The 17,528-nt window shown below is 46.6% G+C and overlaps 3 protein-coding genes across 3 annotated transcripts; 2 read left to right on the top strand and 1 right to left on the bottom strand.

Moving 5' to 3' along the window:
• Positions 1-339: 339 nt before the first annotated feature.
• On the top strand, positions 340-1,493 carry exosc6 (exosome component 6). The gene has a single exon (XM_084673216.1). The coding sequence runs from the start codon at positions 563-565 to the stop codon at positions 1,385-1,387; it is 825 nt and encodes a 274-aa protein (XP_084529342.1). The 5' UTR covers positions 340-562; the 3' UTR covers positions 1,388-1,493.
• Positions 1,494-1,497: 4 nt separating this feature from the next.
• LOC146258175 (protein-glutamine gamma-glutamyltransferase 2-like) lies at positions 1,498-9,438 on the bottom strand. The gene is made up of 13 exons (XM_084671716.1): positions 9,423-9,438; positions 7,673-7,882; positions 7,275-7,502; positions 6,989-7,107; positions 6,212-6,340; positions 5,920-6,097; positions 5,353-5,491; positions 5,148-5,251; positions 4,745-4,987; positions 4,192-4,458; positions 3,091-3,251; positions 2,851-2,987; positions 1,498-1,943 (listed from the first exon to the last, which is right to left on the bottom strand). The coding sequence occupies exons 1-13, from the start codon at positions 9,436-9,438 to the stop codon at positions 1,796-1,798; spliced, it is 2,079 nt and encodes a 692-aa protein (XP_084527842.1). The 3' UTR covers positions 1,498-1,795.
• Positions 9,439-14,736: 5,298 nt separating this feature from the next.
• Positions 14,737-17,406, top strand: LOC146258174 (uncharacterized). Its single transcript, XM_084672538.1, has 3 exons — positions 14,737-14,856; positions 15,290-15,597; positions 15,768-17,406. Exons 2-3 carry the CDS (start codon positions 15,315-15,317, stop codon positions 16,484-16,486), a joined length of 1,002 nt encoding a protein of 333 aa, XP_084528664.1. The 5' UTR covers positions 14,737-14,856; positions 15,290-15,314; the 3' UTR covers positions 16,487-17,406.
• The last annotated feature ends 122 nt before the right edge of the window (positions 17,407-17,528 follow it).

Here is a 17,528-nt window from a genome sequence, read left to right as displayed (position 1 = left end):
GCTCGAACCGCAGAAGTCGGCTGATGCAATGAAAAAGAAATAGATGTTTGTAGGCCTACTTAAATTGATGCAACGTCAAAACTTGTATCTTGATTGTGATACTACTCTGCATGGTCATCTTTATTTCCCCAAAAAATCTATACTTTAAATTGATTCAAAATTGTAACCATCACTCACACAATTAATTTGAGTTTCCAAACGGAGTGTATGCTGGGTCCGTGTACCTTGTGGCCATTGGTTTTTCAATTTTGCAACCTGTGTGACCATGCTGCAATTATGTTGTTTGTAATTAGTCAACTGCAGAAGCTCATAATTCCAGCCATTTTAACTGCATTGAAATCTACTTGTCAAGGACTGACTTTCCTTGCAGATGCAGCGGAACTCGCAAGGTGTCAGTGCCCTGCGTATGCGGCAAGTGTGGAACCTTCTTTTGCTTGTCATGTTGTAGGGGGAATCGTCTGCGCGGCGTAACTAGAAATCATTTTGAATTACAGGATAACCAGACCAAAGGAACGTAAAACACGTGGACAAAAACATCACGTTTGAACTAACTTGACCAAGAATGCCGACAGACACTAAAAGGGTACAAGGCCCAGAAGTATCTCAAAGTCCGTCTACTTTCTGCCTATCGCCACCAAAGTGTCCTGTTGCCGATTCTCGGATAGATGGGAGGCAACCAGGCCAAGTGGACGTCCGACCAGTGTTTGTTCGCTGCGGGCTGGTCAGTCAAGCAAAAGGGTCAGCCTACATAGAAGCGGGGAACTCGAAACTGATGTGCTGTGTCTACGGCCCCAAGGAAATTGAACGAAAGGACGAGTTAGATATGAAATGCGGGAGAATGATGACCGACATGAGATTTGCCCCGTTCTCCTGTAGGGAGAGGGGGTCGTGGATCCAGGGCAGCGAAGAGAAAGACCTGTCGTTGATGCTACTAGAAAGTCTGAGGCCAGGGGTGTGCCTTCACAAGTACCCCCGTTCCCAGATCGAGGTGAACGTAATGGTGCTGGAAAATGACGGTTCCGTCTTGGCTCACGCCGTCACGTGTGCATCCCTCGCACTGGCGGATGCTGGTATTGAGATGTACGACCTGGTCCTTGGGTGCTCTATTCGACAGGACGGCGACACCTACCTGATAGACCCCACTTGTGTAGAGGAGAGCAGCAGCACAGTGTCTTCGGGAAGCGGTGAGAACCAAGGCAACCTTACCGTTGCTTTCCTCCCTAGCCTAAACCAGATTTCGGGTTTGCAGTCGGACGGCGAGATGGACGAGGAGACACTGACTTCCGGAGTGCGCATCTGCATCGAGGGCTGCTTTAAATTGTACCCAGTCATCCAGCAAGCTCTGTCCAGAGCCGTAAGGAGGAAAGCTCCTCCACCAGAGAGTTGAGACTGAGTTTCATTAACCCAATCCAATGCATAGTGTTTTCATGCAATGTTGGTTGTCAGTGATTAAGAGGATATGTAAATTCTTTATTAAAAAAAGTTAAACAAGTCTTACATAGTTGTATTTAAAACCCACACATGTACATTCAGTATAAAATGTTCTGCTTCAGCTATACAATGCAAGTTTAGGACATGAAGGTGGAAGGCTACAATTTTATGAACAGAATCAAAACTTCTCAAGTGCAATTATCAGGGACTATACAATGTAAGACTGAAAGGTTATTTCACAACAGTTTGCAAGGCCTAGATTGGCCATACTCATGTTTATTAATGAGCTACTATTTATAGGCTTTAGCTATTTATAGAATAAAACCAATAACCTTAGATACTGTGGATTTAAGTTCAGAGAATACTACTTCCTCCTGACAATCAGAGTGGCCACACCCTTCACATCCTTCAGCCTGTCAGAGTCAAAGTCCACCAGCAGCTTCCTCAAACCAGGGCGACTGGGCTTGAAAGACAGCTTGACAGACACCTCTTGACCCGGACCAACATTACCCCTGGCAGAGAGAAGGGAAAGAGAAATGGGGAATTAGTCTTCTTTTATCATGGGCCGAGGTACAATCTTAAAATATGTGTTGGGACTTTTACGGCAATGTTAGGTTGGTATTTTTCTACCAAGACGACAGCTAATGTGGTGTTTACTAGTCTAGAAGGCTGCCTAGATCCAGAGAATAATGTTTACATTGGTTTTGAATTCTCCCCTTCCCAGCAGTATCTGTTGTAATAGAACAAGAAGACCCCGAATAATAAACTTAATGAAATATTGTCCGTAACAGCCAACTGGTCAGCTGCAACGCAGCTGGATCTTAGAAAATGGTGTTTAGTCTGTGAGAGGTATGCACTGACTTCTATCGATGTGTTGGAACGGTGTGTGTTTTCCTGGTGTCAGCTGAACAGTGGTCCTGGAAGTCAGGCAGGCTCACTGTGAGGGATTCAGTGTTCTTTGGCCTAAGGTTCGGGGGCCCTGTCTGGCTGGAAGTCCTTGGCTCCAGGGGAGGTGGAAGACAGAGAGAGCGGGCCGTGTTCTCTCGTCACGCTCTGCGGTCAGACTATGTCCTCTCTGAGGAATTCACCCTTGCTGCCAGGAGAGCAGAGATGTGACCTGGCAGAGCCCTGCTCTCAACTCCCAACATCTGCCCAGACTCACCCTTCATGGCCTCGAGACAGGCTTTTACTGTGTCAGGTCTACACTTTTAACAGCTACATCTACATCCAGCCCCTCTACTATTATCTTTAAAGGTGCATAGCAGGTGTTTGTTGAAACAGACTGATTTTCATAAGCATTCTTATGCAGAGAGACTGGTTTTCATAAGCATCCTTATGTAAAGACTGGTTAAAGGTCTGTCCCTAGCTGATATATTGTGTATATATTATATAAGAAAGAGGGATTATTGAGATACTTACGGTGCAGGGATTTCTTGTACAGATGTCAACCCTGCCCCCTCCACTGTGAACACGCCTCCTTTCAGCATCACTGGCAGTGGATTGGTGAAGATGATGTAAGCCGTCAGTTTCCTGGATACGACTGCTTCTCCTACTACCTGAGGAGCAGAGGAAGGCAGAATATCGTCTCTCTGCTGGTCCACGTGTTCATATCACCCCGATGTGTACAGCTTCCCCCTCCTGAGGAACCTGTCCGGTTACCTTGACGTGCAGCTGGGGCATGCTCAGTGGGATGTTGACCTCCTGCAGGATGAGGTCATTGTGGCCGCTGGCTTGGAGAAGCGCTGTGACCCTGATCAGGTGGTGTTCAGACACACACGCTCCGTAGTGGTCGTAGCGCAGACGCAGCACCTCCTTATGAGCTGGGGGGGAGAGGGGGCTACAGTTCACCTCTGTTTCTTTTGTCTTATACAGGTGTACAGCTGTCCTAATAATGTCCTAATTTTATTTCGTTTTCACAATGTATGCTTCATGTTTTGGTTACCCGCAATGTTTGGGGCTATCTCGTTGTTATGATCAGTGACCTATGCACTTTTGCAAAGCTCTCTTTTGGAAGTCGCTTTGGATAAAAGCGTCTGTTAAATGCGTAAATGTAATGTGTAGCTCTGTTTTTCTGGGGTTTGTCCTGTTGCACTACTGTCCTGTTACACTACTGTCCTCTTGCACTGCTGTCCTGTTGCACTACTGTCCTGTTGCGCTACTGTCCTGTTGCACTACTGTCCTGTTACACTACTGTCCTGTTGCACTACTGTCCTGTTGCGCCTCTGGCCTGTTGCACTACTGTCCTGTTAAACTACTGTCCTCTTGCACTACTGTCCTGTTGCGCCTCTGTCCTGTTGCACTACTGTCCTGTTACACTACTGTCCTGTTGCACTACTGTCCTGTTACACTACTGTTCTGTTACATTACTGTCCTGTTACACTACTGTCCTGTTACACTACTGTCCTGTTGCACTACTGTCCTGTTGCACTACTGTCCTGTTGCACTACTGTCCTGTTACACTACTGTCCTATTGCACTACTGTCCTGTTGCACTACTGTCCTGTTGCACTACTGTCCTGTTACACTACTGTCCTGTTACACTAATGTCCTGTTACACTCCTGTCCTGTTGCACTACTGTCCTGTTGTGTTGGAACAGGGAGACTGGAACCTCGGGCTCAGTACCCAACGCAGGTGACCTGGACGACACTGAGACTGAGATCTCTGAGAACTCCCCCTTAGCACTGGGACTGGCCATATGAAGCACTCTAAAGCCTGTTAATAACTCAGATATGACACAATAATGAGGGATTGGCCACCCACCCTTCTGTGCTGGCACAGTCACACTGGCAGTACGCCTCTCACACTCCCCCCGGTGGAGGCTGTTGTAGGTGACAGCGTTGGACATGACGGTCAGCTTGGCCAGGGCATCGTGCCCGCCCACATTGTGCACCTCCACGATCACGTCAAAGTCGGTCCCGTGGATGGCCTGGGCATGCTTGATTGACAGTTCCAGCTGCCCTGGTTCGCCGTCCATGTGAGAGACTCGACGTCCTGCCTTCTCATACACCTCGCGCTCTTGAATTGAACCTGGAATGAAAGAGGAGACAGGCATAACGCTATAATAATAATAATCTTTATAATACGCTTTATATTAGTTAAAATCTCAAAAGTGCTAAACCTACAGGTTAAAAACGAGACGCGAAAATCTCAAAGTGCTACGGGTTAAAAACGAGAAAGGGCGCAAAAAAGTCTGCGTTTATCCATTCTTCTTTGTTTGGTGCATCTGCATATTGGTTCCCGTGGGAATTAACCAGGTATTATTCAGGAGGTACTAACCCTAACCCCAGGTGTATTATTCAGGAGAGCACGGCACCTTCAGGGTATTTGTAGTGTGAGGTGATGTCCTCTCTGTAGTCTCCGTACGCGCTCTTGGTGCTGATGTTGCGTCCGACGGTCCGGCTACTGAGGGAGGCCTGCGAGCGCTGGCCGTCGGGTCCAACCACCCAGTACACCAGGTCAGCGTTCACCTCGGAGAACACAAAGGCGGCGTCATACTTCACGCCCACGTTCCCTTCTCTCACCGCGCGCACGGGACAAGGGCCGCAGCAGTACACACCTGGAGGGACGCGTCAGCCGGGACAAAGTCACGATGCCAGTGTGACAAAAACAAAACAACAACAAATACTGTTCTAAATGGGCCTTCTCATAAAGTGGAAACACATGAAACACAGTTTTGAGTGAACTGATGACCGGTAGCTTATGAGTGAACGTTTTACCATCACTCCTCTCCTGAGGAGTCGGGTCCAGAGCCTGCCAGCCATCATAGCCTTTACCCAGATCCTCTCTGTCCATCCAAGACTCCACCCAGCAGTGATAGTTCCTGCGCACAGAAATGACAGGAAAGGTCAAAGGTCATTCCTTGAGGGACGTCACACTGTCGAAAACTGGGATTTTTCTACAGATTCTCTCCTGGATCCGTACCAGATCATGTCCTTACGTCCGGTGGCCACACTCTCCAACTGTTCGTCGTACAGGAAGTCCACTGCCAGGTTGCCGTCTGTGTCGTGTGCAGAGGAGTAGTTGGTCACGGAGCGCGTCGGGATGCCCAGGCAGCGCAGCACTAGGGAGGGAGCAGAGGGAGGAACCAATCAGCAAACAGGACACGACAGCTCCGGAATCACAATGGCAAATGCAGTCGGAAACAAATCGTGACCCACAACGTTGGTGACAGTTTACGCGTCTCTGTTTTAGTGTCGTTCTTTGCATACTCTGGGGAGTCAGGTGGCTGAGCGGTTAGGGAATCGGGCTAGTAATCAGAAGGTTGCCGGATCGATTCCCCGTTGTGCAAGATGACGTTGTGTCCTTGGGCTTCACCCTACTTGCCTCAGGGGAATGTCCCTGTACTTACTGTAAGTCGCTCTGGATAAGAGCGTCTGCTAAATGACTAAATGTAATGTAAATGTACTTCAGTCTCCCTCGATGTTGAACTGTATGACATGATGTATTTACTTTGACAGTGTTTCTCCCTCACGTGGTCCATCTCCTCACCTGTGCAGGCTACTCCAGAAAACACCCAGCACTGCCCATATCTGACCCTCTGGGCGCCAGCCTCGCTCCAGCGTCTCAAGATGGGGACGCTCCCCGTCCAACGCGTCGGTGCCACCCCGTCCTTGTACTCTCCGTCCCAGCGGCCGGACACCACGCCACGGTCGTCGTTGGAGTTTACCTGCAGAGAGACAGAGAGAATATCAGTCTGGACAGGTTTGGCAGTTTGCCGGGAAGTCGTGGGAAGGAATTGTATATGTAAAGGTGCGCTAGGTCATTTCAAAGTGGGCCCTACCATGGCTGTGATGGTGCGGCTGACATAGACGGGGTCAGCCCTGTTTTCTGTGTCCATCTCTGGGCTCTTTAGAGCAGCGGGAGAGTTGTCCAGGATCTCAAAACAAATGTCCACAATGCCGTCCTCAAACTAGGAAATAATAGGACATGAGAGGACTCTTCATAAACCACCTCCATACTCCATAACAGTTATAAGAGAAACGCAACCAACAGTTTCTTGGGAATATATATACTGTATGTGTATGTTAACTTGAGAGAAAGATCAAGCCATACTGCACTACTGAAAAAATGGAACTGAAAACATTTTTAATGTGTCCTTGAGTGGGTCTGTCTTTGATTGACTGTCTCTCAGCCTCTAGCTACCACCTCCCCCTCCCCCACCTTTCTCTCTATCTCTATTCTTGTCTTTGCGTCCTCCCCGTCTAGAAAGACAAGCCCTTGTTTGTGTGGTCTGTTGACATTCTCACACGTCCAGACCAGAAATGCCTTACATCCTCCAAAGACATGTCCTGCCCTAGCCCTGCTCCCACCCAGGGCAGATAGTCTGCCCTGTCACTGAGCTCTGACTCTTCACACAGGACACATCCGAGTCACCAGACAGTGAACCCAACCCCCCCTCCCCACACACACACACACACACACACCACACACAGACACACACACAGTGCACTATAACTAGTTAGAGAAAGCCATCTCCAACGCCAACCGCAACATCAAAATTGTAATTATGTACTGTCTTTTGTCTGGCCCTCAAACTGTGTTTGTGTGTGTGTTTCACCTGTCCATAGTTCCAAGGCAAGGCAGAGATCTGGTCCCAGGAGCCCTGATACAGAACGCCGCTCTCATTCAGGACGTACTCCTGCAGCTGCTCCTCATCAGGGAGATGAACCGCATCACCTGGGACGCACGCAAACATGTTATTACAAAAACATACACTCACGCGTTTAGCTCTGCCTTGTTCCTAATTAAACCACAGGAAGACAGGCTGGGGAAGACAAACACACAGCAGGGTGTCCCAAGGAACTTCCAAAGGTGTGATTGTTTGTGTGTGTCTGGCAGCTGACCTTTACACCAGGGGTTAAAGAGCAGGTGGAAGCTCTGAGGCGGGCTCTGCTCCAGGATGTGTCCATCAAGTGAAGTCATCAACACCACTAGCTGATACTGACCAATAGGAGCGTTTGCTGGGCTATAAACTGTCAGCAGCATCTCGCTTTGCTCCGCCCCCTGCTGTCGGAACCACCACTGGCCGCGCCCCCCTCGCACATCCAGAACCTTCACAACCATCTCCTTACCTGAAAGCACACACGTACACACATTACAGTCCACTCATTTCCATCGCTTTCTTCCTCTTGATCGGAGCCTGTCTGTAGGGAAACCATCCCCATAGACAAACTGCATCTTCCCCCCATCGTCCCCGCCTGTTGGTGTTTCCTCTGTCAGTCTGTGATGCTGATTGGCTCACCCAGGTGGAGGACCAAGGCAAGGCGGTGCCCGGGGGGCGGGGGGGAGGAGCACTGCAGGGTCAGAGAGAAGGGCTGTCCCCTGCGGACAATCAGCCTATCCTGATCCATCTCCTCAGTGCGGTGGGCCTGGTTATTCACCTGGCAACGCAGGTCCACGCCCAGGAACACACCTGTCAGGTGGAGGAGATGACCGAGGGAAACACCAGTGACTTAGAGGTTAGGTGAAGACATGGGACAAACAGTCAATGCAAACATCAGCAACGCTTTCCATTGAGGTTACATTACCTACCATGTAACTACATAGCAATAACTTGGTATTAAGTGTTAGAGGTACAGGTTATACCAAAAGTGTAAGAATGTACATAATGAGGGAGGGGTATAAGGAGTAATTGGATGCTGTGAAGGCACAATTGAAGGTTGTATCTTTTTTAAACAAGATCGATGCTAACATCCCCTTGTCCAATCTCCCCCACACCAAGTTTCACTTATGTAACAACTTATAAAATACTGGGGGGATTGCTTTTTAGTTGCATGGTAGTTAATGTAACTTTAGTGCCCAAACTTTAAAAAAATCTAGAGAATAACCATGAACTGTTAACTGGGTCAGAGGAGCAGTCTTCCCCGTTACCAGAGACCACCCTCTCCTGTTCCTCCTGTTTCCAGACCAGCCCTGTACTGGCCAGACCACTCAGCAGTCAAACAGTCGACAGCACTGAAACGACTTATTATTACTGGAAGTATACAAAGTCACTTTGCTCTCTGTCCAATTGAGACAGATGTAACCATCATCCATGTTGGTCAACACGACACAATGTGAAAAACACCCTCAGCTGTCATGGTTCTGGAATGTTCTAAAATTGTAAAGAAAAGTACTTTAGAATGTATACAGTGGTCTTATGACATTGGATAATAGAACTGTTTCTCTAGAGATTTGATGTGATCTTGATAGAACACCGTCTGGATCTCATAACAGAGGAAGAGGTAATTGCAGCTCTTTAACGTGCCAGGTTTGACTGCCAAAGAAGACAGCCGCTGGAGCCATGGACCTGAGGTCATCATCATTCTTCAGGTAGCTCACACAGAGGTGTGTGCCACACACACACACACAACACACACACAGACACACACAGACACACACACACAGACACACACAGACACACACACACAGACACACACAGACACACACACACACAGACACACACACACAGACACACACAGACATACACACAGACACACACAGACACACACACAGACACACACACAGACACACACAGACACACACACACAGACACACACACACAGACACACACAGACACACACACAGACACACACACAGACACACACAGACACACACACACAGACACACACAGACACACACACAGACACACACACAGACACACACAGACACACACACAGACACACACAGACACACACACAGACAAGACACTAATGGGATGTGACATAAATATGACATTATTCATACAGTTTAAACACACTTATCACGCTTTCACTCACAGGTATTCTTTGTAAGGGCAATGTAATGCTGCAATGAAGATCAATGACATCACACATCAATGACATCACACACATTTGTGAATTCATTCAGCATCGCACTCATAACAGCTACACTGCATGCAATGTGATAATTGAAGGGACTGTGTCGCTGGGTTAGACAAATGAAAAAATGGTTAAAACATAAAGGAGAGAGAGGAGATTGTTGGAGAGTTGTGATATTGATAACACACTCACCGTTAGGGTTTTCCATTGTTCAGCTCCTTGATGTTAGAGTGGACGTAGTATGCTCCTTTCTCTCTGGTTGGAGTCTATGGCTGGAAACCTCTCTGTTCACACTGTGCTGGAGTTGGCTTGGACACCTCTCTGGCCCACTCTTCTTCACCTCCCTGTATTTATACTGGGAAACACTGGCCTCATCCCACCTCTATGGCACACACACCCACACACCTTCTCTAGCCTCGGTAACCTCTGACATCACAAATCCCCTGCTCAACTTACAGTTCCTCCTGTGTGTGTGTGTGTGTGTGTGTGTGTCTGTCTGTCTGCACTGCCTATGTCAATATTTTGCAACAAATAGAGACAAAAGGTGTGGGAGCCCAGGAGTCCAAGTTGTCCCTTTGGCTGCTGCCCTCCCTGCCCCTCTGGGAGCTGTGTCTCTGCCCCTCTGCTCCAGACTCACACACTGGGCTCTTTGTGGGACTGGGTGGGTGGGTGGGTCCGCGTGGGGGGCTCAGGACCCATTCCAGTAAAAGGTTCTACATCATGTATTGTTTCCTGTTTTAGAGTCTGTCCCACATCCTGCGCATACGAATGTACCTGCGAACCTAGGGCATACACCAATGGCAGCCCAGAAAAGATCTGCTTTAATGTATTCGTCATGCATGCTTTTATTGGTGCGTCACAAGTGGGAAAATAATCTATGATTCCAAGTTTAAAATTCACATGAAATTTTGTCAGAGACCTGGATAGGAACATATGTTTTTTTTCCTGGTGTTCAGATGGGCAGTTTGGAGCTAATTTCGCCATTTACTCTGTCAGAATGTCTCTCGTTCCATTGCAGAGAGCGGTGATGTTATTGTAGAGCTGCACCATCTATAATAGATCTATAACAGATGTATGCTATGTGTGCAGTCCTTCCATTACTCTAACATCATCATTGAAAATCATTAAAGTCACTTTTGATCAACATCGCCCGACAACATCAAATAAAATTGTATTTATATAGCGTATTTCACACCAAGAGGCAACCAATGCGCTTCACACAGGAAAAAAGGTGGTGGTGGCGTTGATTCAAACACTTATGTTTGACCAAAATGTTCCTGAGGGAAGCAAAAAATCAGTTCAACCAATATAACTTGAGTCCATTCATTTTATTTTATTGAGTCCATTTCAATTTATTTTATTAAATGCAGTAAAAAAAAAAAGAAATTCTACTCTAGTCTATAAAAATGAGAAATAAGACACAGACATATGACATGCATCATATGCTACTTATAAGTTAAAAACATGTTCAGCGAAGTAAGACAGATTCATGGCTGTATGAGTGTTAAGACGTGATGTGTTTAGAAGGTATGTGTGCTTTTTTATGTGAGCGTGTGTGTGTGAGCGTGTGTGTGTGAGCGTGTGTGTGAGCGTGTGTGTGTGTGTCTGCCTGGAAGACCAAGGAGCAATAGTGAAATAGAATACAATAGAATTGAACACATTAATAAAGTACTCAATTATAAAGCAAATGAATCATTCTTCTGTTTGTATGATGGTGCTAGATTCCCCTACTTTAGTGTGTCGCGTCTGGTTGGTTCAGTTACTATTAATAAAGACTGATGGGAGTTGTATTGTCTGAGAGGGACGGAAAAGAAGGAACAATTCACTCTGAAATCAGAGTCCTGACAGAGGGTTCACACTCTGCTGTCACATAGCTGGAGTGGTACTGCTGTGTGCTGACACAAACACACATGCATGCACACACACACACACACACACACGGAGGGGTGTGTGTGGTGACGTGACGTCAATCTGAGGAATGTTGGGATAGTCATGTTTCGGGAAATTGGGGTGTCCACTACCTCCCTGTACACAACCACACATCTTGCCTGTCACACTCGCACCTAGTTGATGATGTGACGGCTTAAAAACCAACTCAGGACCAATCAATACGCACTCTATTAATGATTCCATTCCTCTCTGTACTCCTTTAAATATAATTTAATTTTGAATATTTTATGGTTTTTGTTACTGTAAGAGTTGGGAATGGAACTAAAGAGATACAGCTACTCTTTAACTAATACAGGAACACAATGACACAGAGGTCAGAAGGGGGTCTGAAGCATGTGGTAGAACAGGAGGGGTACAGGGTAGAGCAGGAGGGGTACAGGGTAGAACAGGAGGGGTACAGGCTAGAACAGGAAGGGGTACAGGGTAGAACAGGAGGGGTACAGGGTAGAACAGGAGGGGTACAGGGTAGAACAGGAAGGGGTACAGGGTAGAACAGGAGGGGTACAGGGTAGAACAGGAGGGGTACAGGCTAGAACAGGAGGGGTACAGGGTAGAACAGGAAGGGGTACAGGGTAGAACAGGAGGGGTACAGGGTAGAACAGGAAGGGGTACAGGGTAGAACAGGAGGGGTACAGGGTAGAACAGGAGGGGTACAGGGTAGAACAGGAGGGGTACAGGCTAGAACAGGAGGGGTACAGGGTAGAACAGGAAGGGGTACAGGGTAGAACAGGAGGGGTACAGGGTAGAACAGGAGGGGTACAGGCTAGAACAGGAGGGGTACAGGGTAGAACAGGAAGGGGTACAGGGTAGAACAGGAGGGGTACAGGGTAGAACAGGAAGGGGTACAGGGTAGAACAGGAGGGGTACAGGGTAGAACAGGAGGGGTACAGGGTAGAACAGGAGGGGTACAGGCTAGAACAGGAGGGGTACAGGGTAGAACAGGAAGGGGTACAGGGTAGAACAGGAGGGGTACAGGGTAGAACAGGAGGGGTACAGGCTAGAACAGGAGGGGTACAGGGTAGAACAGGAAGGGGTACAGGGTAGAACAGGAGGGGTACAGGGTAGAACAGGAAGGGGTACAGGGTAGAACAGGAGGGGTACAGGGTAGAACAGGAGGGGTACAGGGTAGAACAGGAAGGGGTACAGGGTAGAACAGGAGGGGTACAGGGTAGAACAGGAGGGGTACAGGGTAGAACAGGAAGGGGTACAGGGTAGAGCAGGAGGGGTACAGGGTAGAACAGGAGGGGTACAGGGTAGAACAGGAGGGGTACAGGGTAGAGCAGGAGGGGTACAGGGTAGAGCAGGAGGGGTACAGGGTAGAACAGGAGGGGTACAGGGTAGAGCAGGAGGGGTACAGGGTAGAGCAGGAGGGGTACAGGGTAGAGCAGGAGGGGTACAGGGTAGAACAGGAGGGGTACAGGGTAGAGCAGGAGGGGTAAAGGGTAGAACAGGAAGGGGTACAGGGTAGAACAGGCCTTACATTCAATACTCACTGGTCAGGTCAGCATGTAGTGAACCCCTGGAGAAGCAGTACATGTCTCTAGACTTTTACTGAAGAAATAAGCTCTCCTTTTATCTTCCTCAGAACTGGGGACTGGAGCTGGCACCGACACGTGCTAAGGCTGAAGCCCAGGCCAGGTTAGAGCTAGTATACAAGTGGTAGGGTTACAGACAATACTGTCAAGATGATTCACATTTACTATGGGATTTGTAGTAAATGGAGAGTCTAACATTGGCAGACCAGACATCCAGAAATGAAAGAAAAATATTTGCCTCTGAACTTTTGGGGCTTCAACTGTTTTCTAAACTTGAGTTTTGGCGTAGAAAGGAGATTTGTTGAGTTTCAAACCACAGAGGGTGTGAAGCAGTCGAAGAGCAAGTGGACCCAGAGGACCAGGTGTGACGCAGCCCATTGAGTCACCAGCATCCCTAACGTGAGTCATAAATCCACTCTTTCAGTGGGAAAAGACTGAGACAGACAGGTAGACATGCTGACACACAGGTAGAGAGGAATGGTTGACAGAATGACAGATGATGAGTCAGACAGGTCAGTCAACATGTATCCTGCCTTGAGCTCCACAGTGATACTTGATGTCTCTCCCCGGACCAATGCCTACAGAAAGAAAATAAGTTTGTCGAGGGCACCTGGTGTGCCGACATCTTCCACATTAGCTAAATATTATGGCCAAAACCCAACAACCCGGTTGTGGTGGTATCATAATCGAGCAAACTACTTACCTCATCTGAAACAACAAGCAAATGTATCAGAGACGGGTGATGTTTGAAGGGTGAGTTCTACTAGCGAGCGTTTCAAGGGTGAGTTCTACTAGCGAGCGTTTGAAGGGTGAGTTCTACTAGCGAGCGTTTCAAGGGTGAGTTCTACTAGCGAGCGTTTCAAGGGTGAGTTCTACTAGCGAGCGTTTCAAGCCTGCACTTGCTCGCCATCTAGAGGTAGCTTAGCACAGTGTGAATTTGCATAGCATTTGCTCAAACTGATTTTGATGAATCCTGGTAAGTCACACTCTTTGGGAAGTTCGGGATAAACAGGGTTAGGGTTAGGGCTATGCTGGAATGGATTTCTAGTACAGATAGGCCTATGCTAAATGTTGTCATGCAATGTAGGTTACTTGTAATAATTACAAGTAGTTACATTGGGGAAGTGGGTCTGTTAGAGGGGCCAGTTACATTAAACATTATTGTTGTCGTATAGTTTGCGTTACTGCAGTGCAGGCATTAACAGGCAAGAGCAGTGGCACCCCCAGAAATGTTTCGTGGGAGTGGCCAGATGGGGTCACTGAAGATCTAGGGGTGGCACTCAAATCAAAAGCCATAACTGAATTTTAGGAATTGTATTATGCTGTTGTAGTATATAGGTTAGTTAAAAACTGCAATGGGCTGGGGAAGGGTGATAGGATCTGAGTGTGGAAATGTGTGGATTTATATGCCAGAATGTTTTGATATACAGTACACGTCATTTTGGAGAGAGGGAGGGGGAGGGTTTCTTGCACGGGTGTGACTGTATTTTTCAACTGATGCAGTTCTGCACTTTTGGCCTTGTTTGAACACACACTGGAGCCCCGTCTTGTGATGTTTCAAATATATATTAAAGAATCTTGGGTTAATCAAAGATCATTGTTTGTGAACTAGGTATCAACTAAAATCCGCAACCTCTCCTCAAAATGTGACGACTTCCAATTATGGAGATGGGGCAGTGCTTTGCCAAATATTTAGTTTTTTATTTCCGAAAATCAGACTCTCCTGAGAAATTGACAGTGTCAATTTTTATTGTATGTGTATTCTTGTCCTGTGTTTTTTTTTTAATTGATGTTCTTTGATATGGGCCAAGTGCCTGAATTAAAGCTGAAATGATTTGTATTTTAACCAGAATCAAACATTTGCTGTACAAGAGACTGACGTTTCCCAAACTTGATATAAGTTCTTCGTCTACGCATGAATCAAAACAACCTTTTTCCAGGACGAATACTTTTTCATTCCTCTTGTAGCAGTAACAGTTAATTTTACATCATGGCGCCGCTTATTTACTTCTCCCCGCCCAGCCTGTGGCGAAGACAACTTTGGTCAAGTCCTTGCCCCCAGCTGTCCGAAGCTGTCTGACCATTTCCTGATTCACTCGTCTGTGTTGGATCGTCGTACGTTCACTCTGCACTGCTTACAGGTATGTCCGTAACCCAAGCACTGTGTGTGAAGTCTGTTTGCCCGCTGAGGGCCAGCTAGTTACTCATCCTTCCTGTATTGTTTTAGCAAGTTTGATGCGTTATAACCGCTCTCTGCGCCGTCCTGCGTTTTGTTCCATCTGATGCTTGGTACGCCACATTGGTGGGGGAGCTGAACTTGTTTAGTTTCACTTTTTCTTTCTCTACTCACGAGCGAAATCCCCACTGCGTATGTTAGAGTGTCCTTTGCATTCCTGTGTTATAGCAAGGATAATTTTATTATATTTTCCGTTGCTATCACAAGCTATTGCCACAACAGCAGGTGCTTCATACCACTATAGAGGAGGTTGTGAGAGAAGCCATTGTACCATAAATGACTAGCATGAATAAAACATATAGCAATGAGGAACTGACACCAAATATGATCTTCTTCAGGTACAGCTGGTGAAAACCTCCTGCTATGGCCAGTGCTGGAAGCCATGTGTGGGTGGGCTTCATAGAGGCCCTTCCAGTGGTGGGCTCTGTGAAAGAGGCAGTGGAGTGGGTCTTGGCTGTGGCTGCAGATGACTCAGCTCTGGCAGAGGAAAAACTGGATGTCATCAATGGAAGGCTTGGAAGAGAGTTGAAGTTGAAAGAGAACAGGTCTTCTGGGAGTTCATCGGGATATTCCTCTCAGAGCACGTCTGGCAGCTCAACGCCAGTTGGGAAGGCATCCTCTGGTCTGACTGCAATGCAGGTGGAAAGTAAGTATTGCTCTACTGGTTAGGGTGATGGATGTTGCCGCCCATCCATATTTTGTTGTCAGTTTTGTTTGGCTGGTAAGTCTCAGCTGTCCATTCATATGTTATTATTGCATATGTCTTGACATACTGTGTCTGATTCAGAGCTGCATCTGTTGTTTATGTTATTTCAGGTATTCCTGAAATGGACCTGATGGCCCACATAACAGAAGTAATGGGAAAGCATGGCAAGAAGAAAAGTCAACAACCAGCAAAACTAGTGGCACCTAGCACAAATGTATTGAGAAGGGTTCAAGAAGAGACAGAGAGAAAGATCCATCGAATCAACCAGAATTTTCAGTTCCGTGCTCCTCTTGGTGATGATGGTCAGAGGTCTGGAAGGGGTGAGCATGTCATCAATAATGGTGTTATTACATTTTACCAGAAAACTGTAGATGACTTCATGAAACAACCAACCAACCTTGACATAGACGGTCCCCTTGATGCAAACACAGCAATAGCCATTATGAATGAGTTAGTGGTACATTTTAACGAAGATGAACTGTATATCAATGCTAATGCACTGATATATGGTGAATACTGTCGGGTATTGAAGAGAGCTCTTACACATTTCCTGACAGTGCATTGGCAGGGAGGCTGGAGTCAGGAAGACAAGCATGATGCACAAAATGAGGTGACTCGCATTATACAGATCATGAATGAAGAAAAGGCTTATGTAGATGACTTTGCTAAGGTAAAATGGATTCAAAATGGAAGAAGGAGACTAATACGGTTTGAAAGTATCCAAGGTGAGGTTGTGACCATGTTCACCAACTGGACTCAATATTTTGACATTGTAAGAGATCGACTTCAGTTCCCTGCTAAAGATCGCTCTGAGGTTACCGGCATGTAATGAGTAGGGAGGTGTTAACATGAGTAGGGAGGTGTTAACATGAGTAGGGAGGTGTTAACATGAGTAGGGAGGTGTTAACATGAGTAGGGAGGTGTTAACATGAGTAGGGAGGTGTTAACATGAGTAGGGAGGTGCTTCATATTGTTCATATTACACAAATAATCACAAATAATACATCAGAGTAATTTAGCTCTGTTTCTTTCACATAAGCATCAAGCATGAGAAAACTCAATTGTATCTATGATTAGAGTCAGGTGGCTGAGCAGTTAATATATAGGTTGCCAGTTCGATTCCTGGGCGGGGAATATGATGTTGTAACCTTGGGCAAGACACTTCACCCTACTTGCCACAGGGAGAATGTCTCTGTACTTACTGTAAGTCGCTCTGGATAAGAGTGTCTGCTAAATGTGTAAATGTAAACGATTAGTGGCATCATGTTTAGGCATCACATGACGTCAAAGGTGTTATCCTTGTTTGTGATCCATTAAAAAAAAAATTGTGAAATTCTACTCACATTCCTTTAGCTGTCTGTCCAGTGTGTGAGGTCAAATACCTCTGTGTTCATGCACCGTCCTGGCTCTGTAAATGACAAAAATCAGGACCGAGAAACATTCCAGCCAATAAACCACCAGGGGGCGCTAATGCTCCAGTTCTGCTTCAGTACCACTGAAGAGTGGGTTGTATCTGATTGGTTCTTAAGTTAAAATATCATCCGTCTTTTGCTAGGATCAAAGACTCGAATTTAAAATAGAGGTGGATACAGATAGCAACAACCTGTAAACTGCAAGAACCTGAGAAGTCCTTTAATACATGTTAAACAAGGAATTATTATTTTGTCTTTGTACATATTTCTTTTTGAATGTGGTCAGCAACTGTTGTGATGAACTGTTTGAAAAATAAAGATGTTATAAATGTAAAAAGAGCATCTGCAAGGACCAGACCTTGATGATAAGGAAGGTGACGCCATGTACACATACGAAGAAAATACCAAAGGCACGTACACATGAACCCACAACAGACAAATCAAACCCCAGTGGTTCAA

This window comes from Hypomesus nipponensis, chromosome 14 (assembly GCF_054491055.1).
Source record: "Hypomesus nipponensis isolate SF chromosome 14, ASM5449105v1, whole genome shotgun sequence".
Taxonomy (NCBI): Eukaryota; Metazoa; Chordata; class Actinopteri; order Osmeriformes; family Osmeridae; genus Hypomesus; species Hypomesus nipponensis.
The sequence above is the reverse complement of the archived record's forward strand: the minus strand, read 5'-3'. Positions and strand labels throughout refer to the sequence as shown.

Excerpts from the sequence above, each read along its gene's own strand:
- exosc6 (XM_084673216.1), top strand. The coding sequence starts at position 563 with ATGCCGACAGACACTAAAAGGGTACAAGGCCCAGAAGTATCTCAAAGT.
- LOC146258175 (XM_084671716.1), bottom strand. Across the intron at positions 5,492-5,919 it reads TTCTGGAGTAGCCTGCACAG|TGCTGCGCTGCCTGGGCATC; the intron begins GTGAGGAGATGG and ends CTCCCTCCCTAG. Across the intron at positions 3,252-4,191 it reads GACTGTGCCAGCACAGAAGG|CTCATAAGGAGGTGCTGCGT; the intron begins GTGGGTGGCCAA and ends TCTCCCCCCCAG.
- LOC146258174 (XM_084672538.1), top strand. The coding sequence starts at position 15,315 with ATGGCCAGTGCTGGAAGCCATGTGTGGGTGGGCTTCATAGAGGCCCTT. Across the intron at positions 15,598-15,767 it reads GACTGCAATGCAGGTGGAAA|GTATTCCTGAAATGGACCTG; the intron begins GTAAGTATTGCT and ends ATGTTATTTCAG.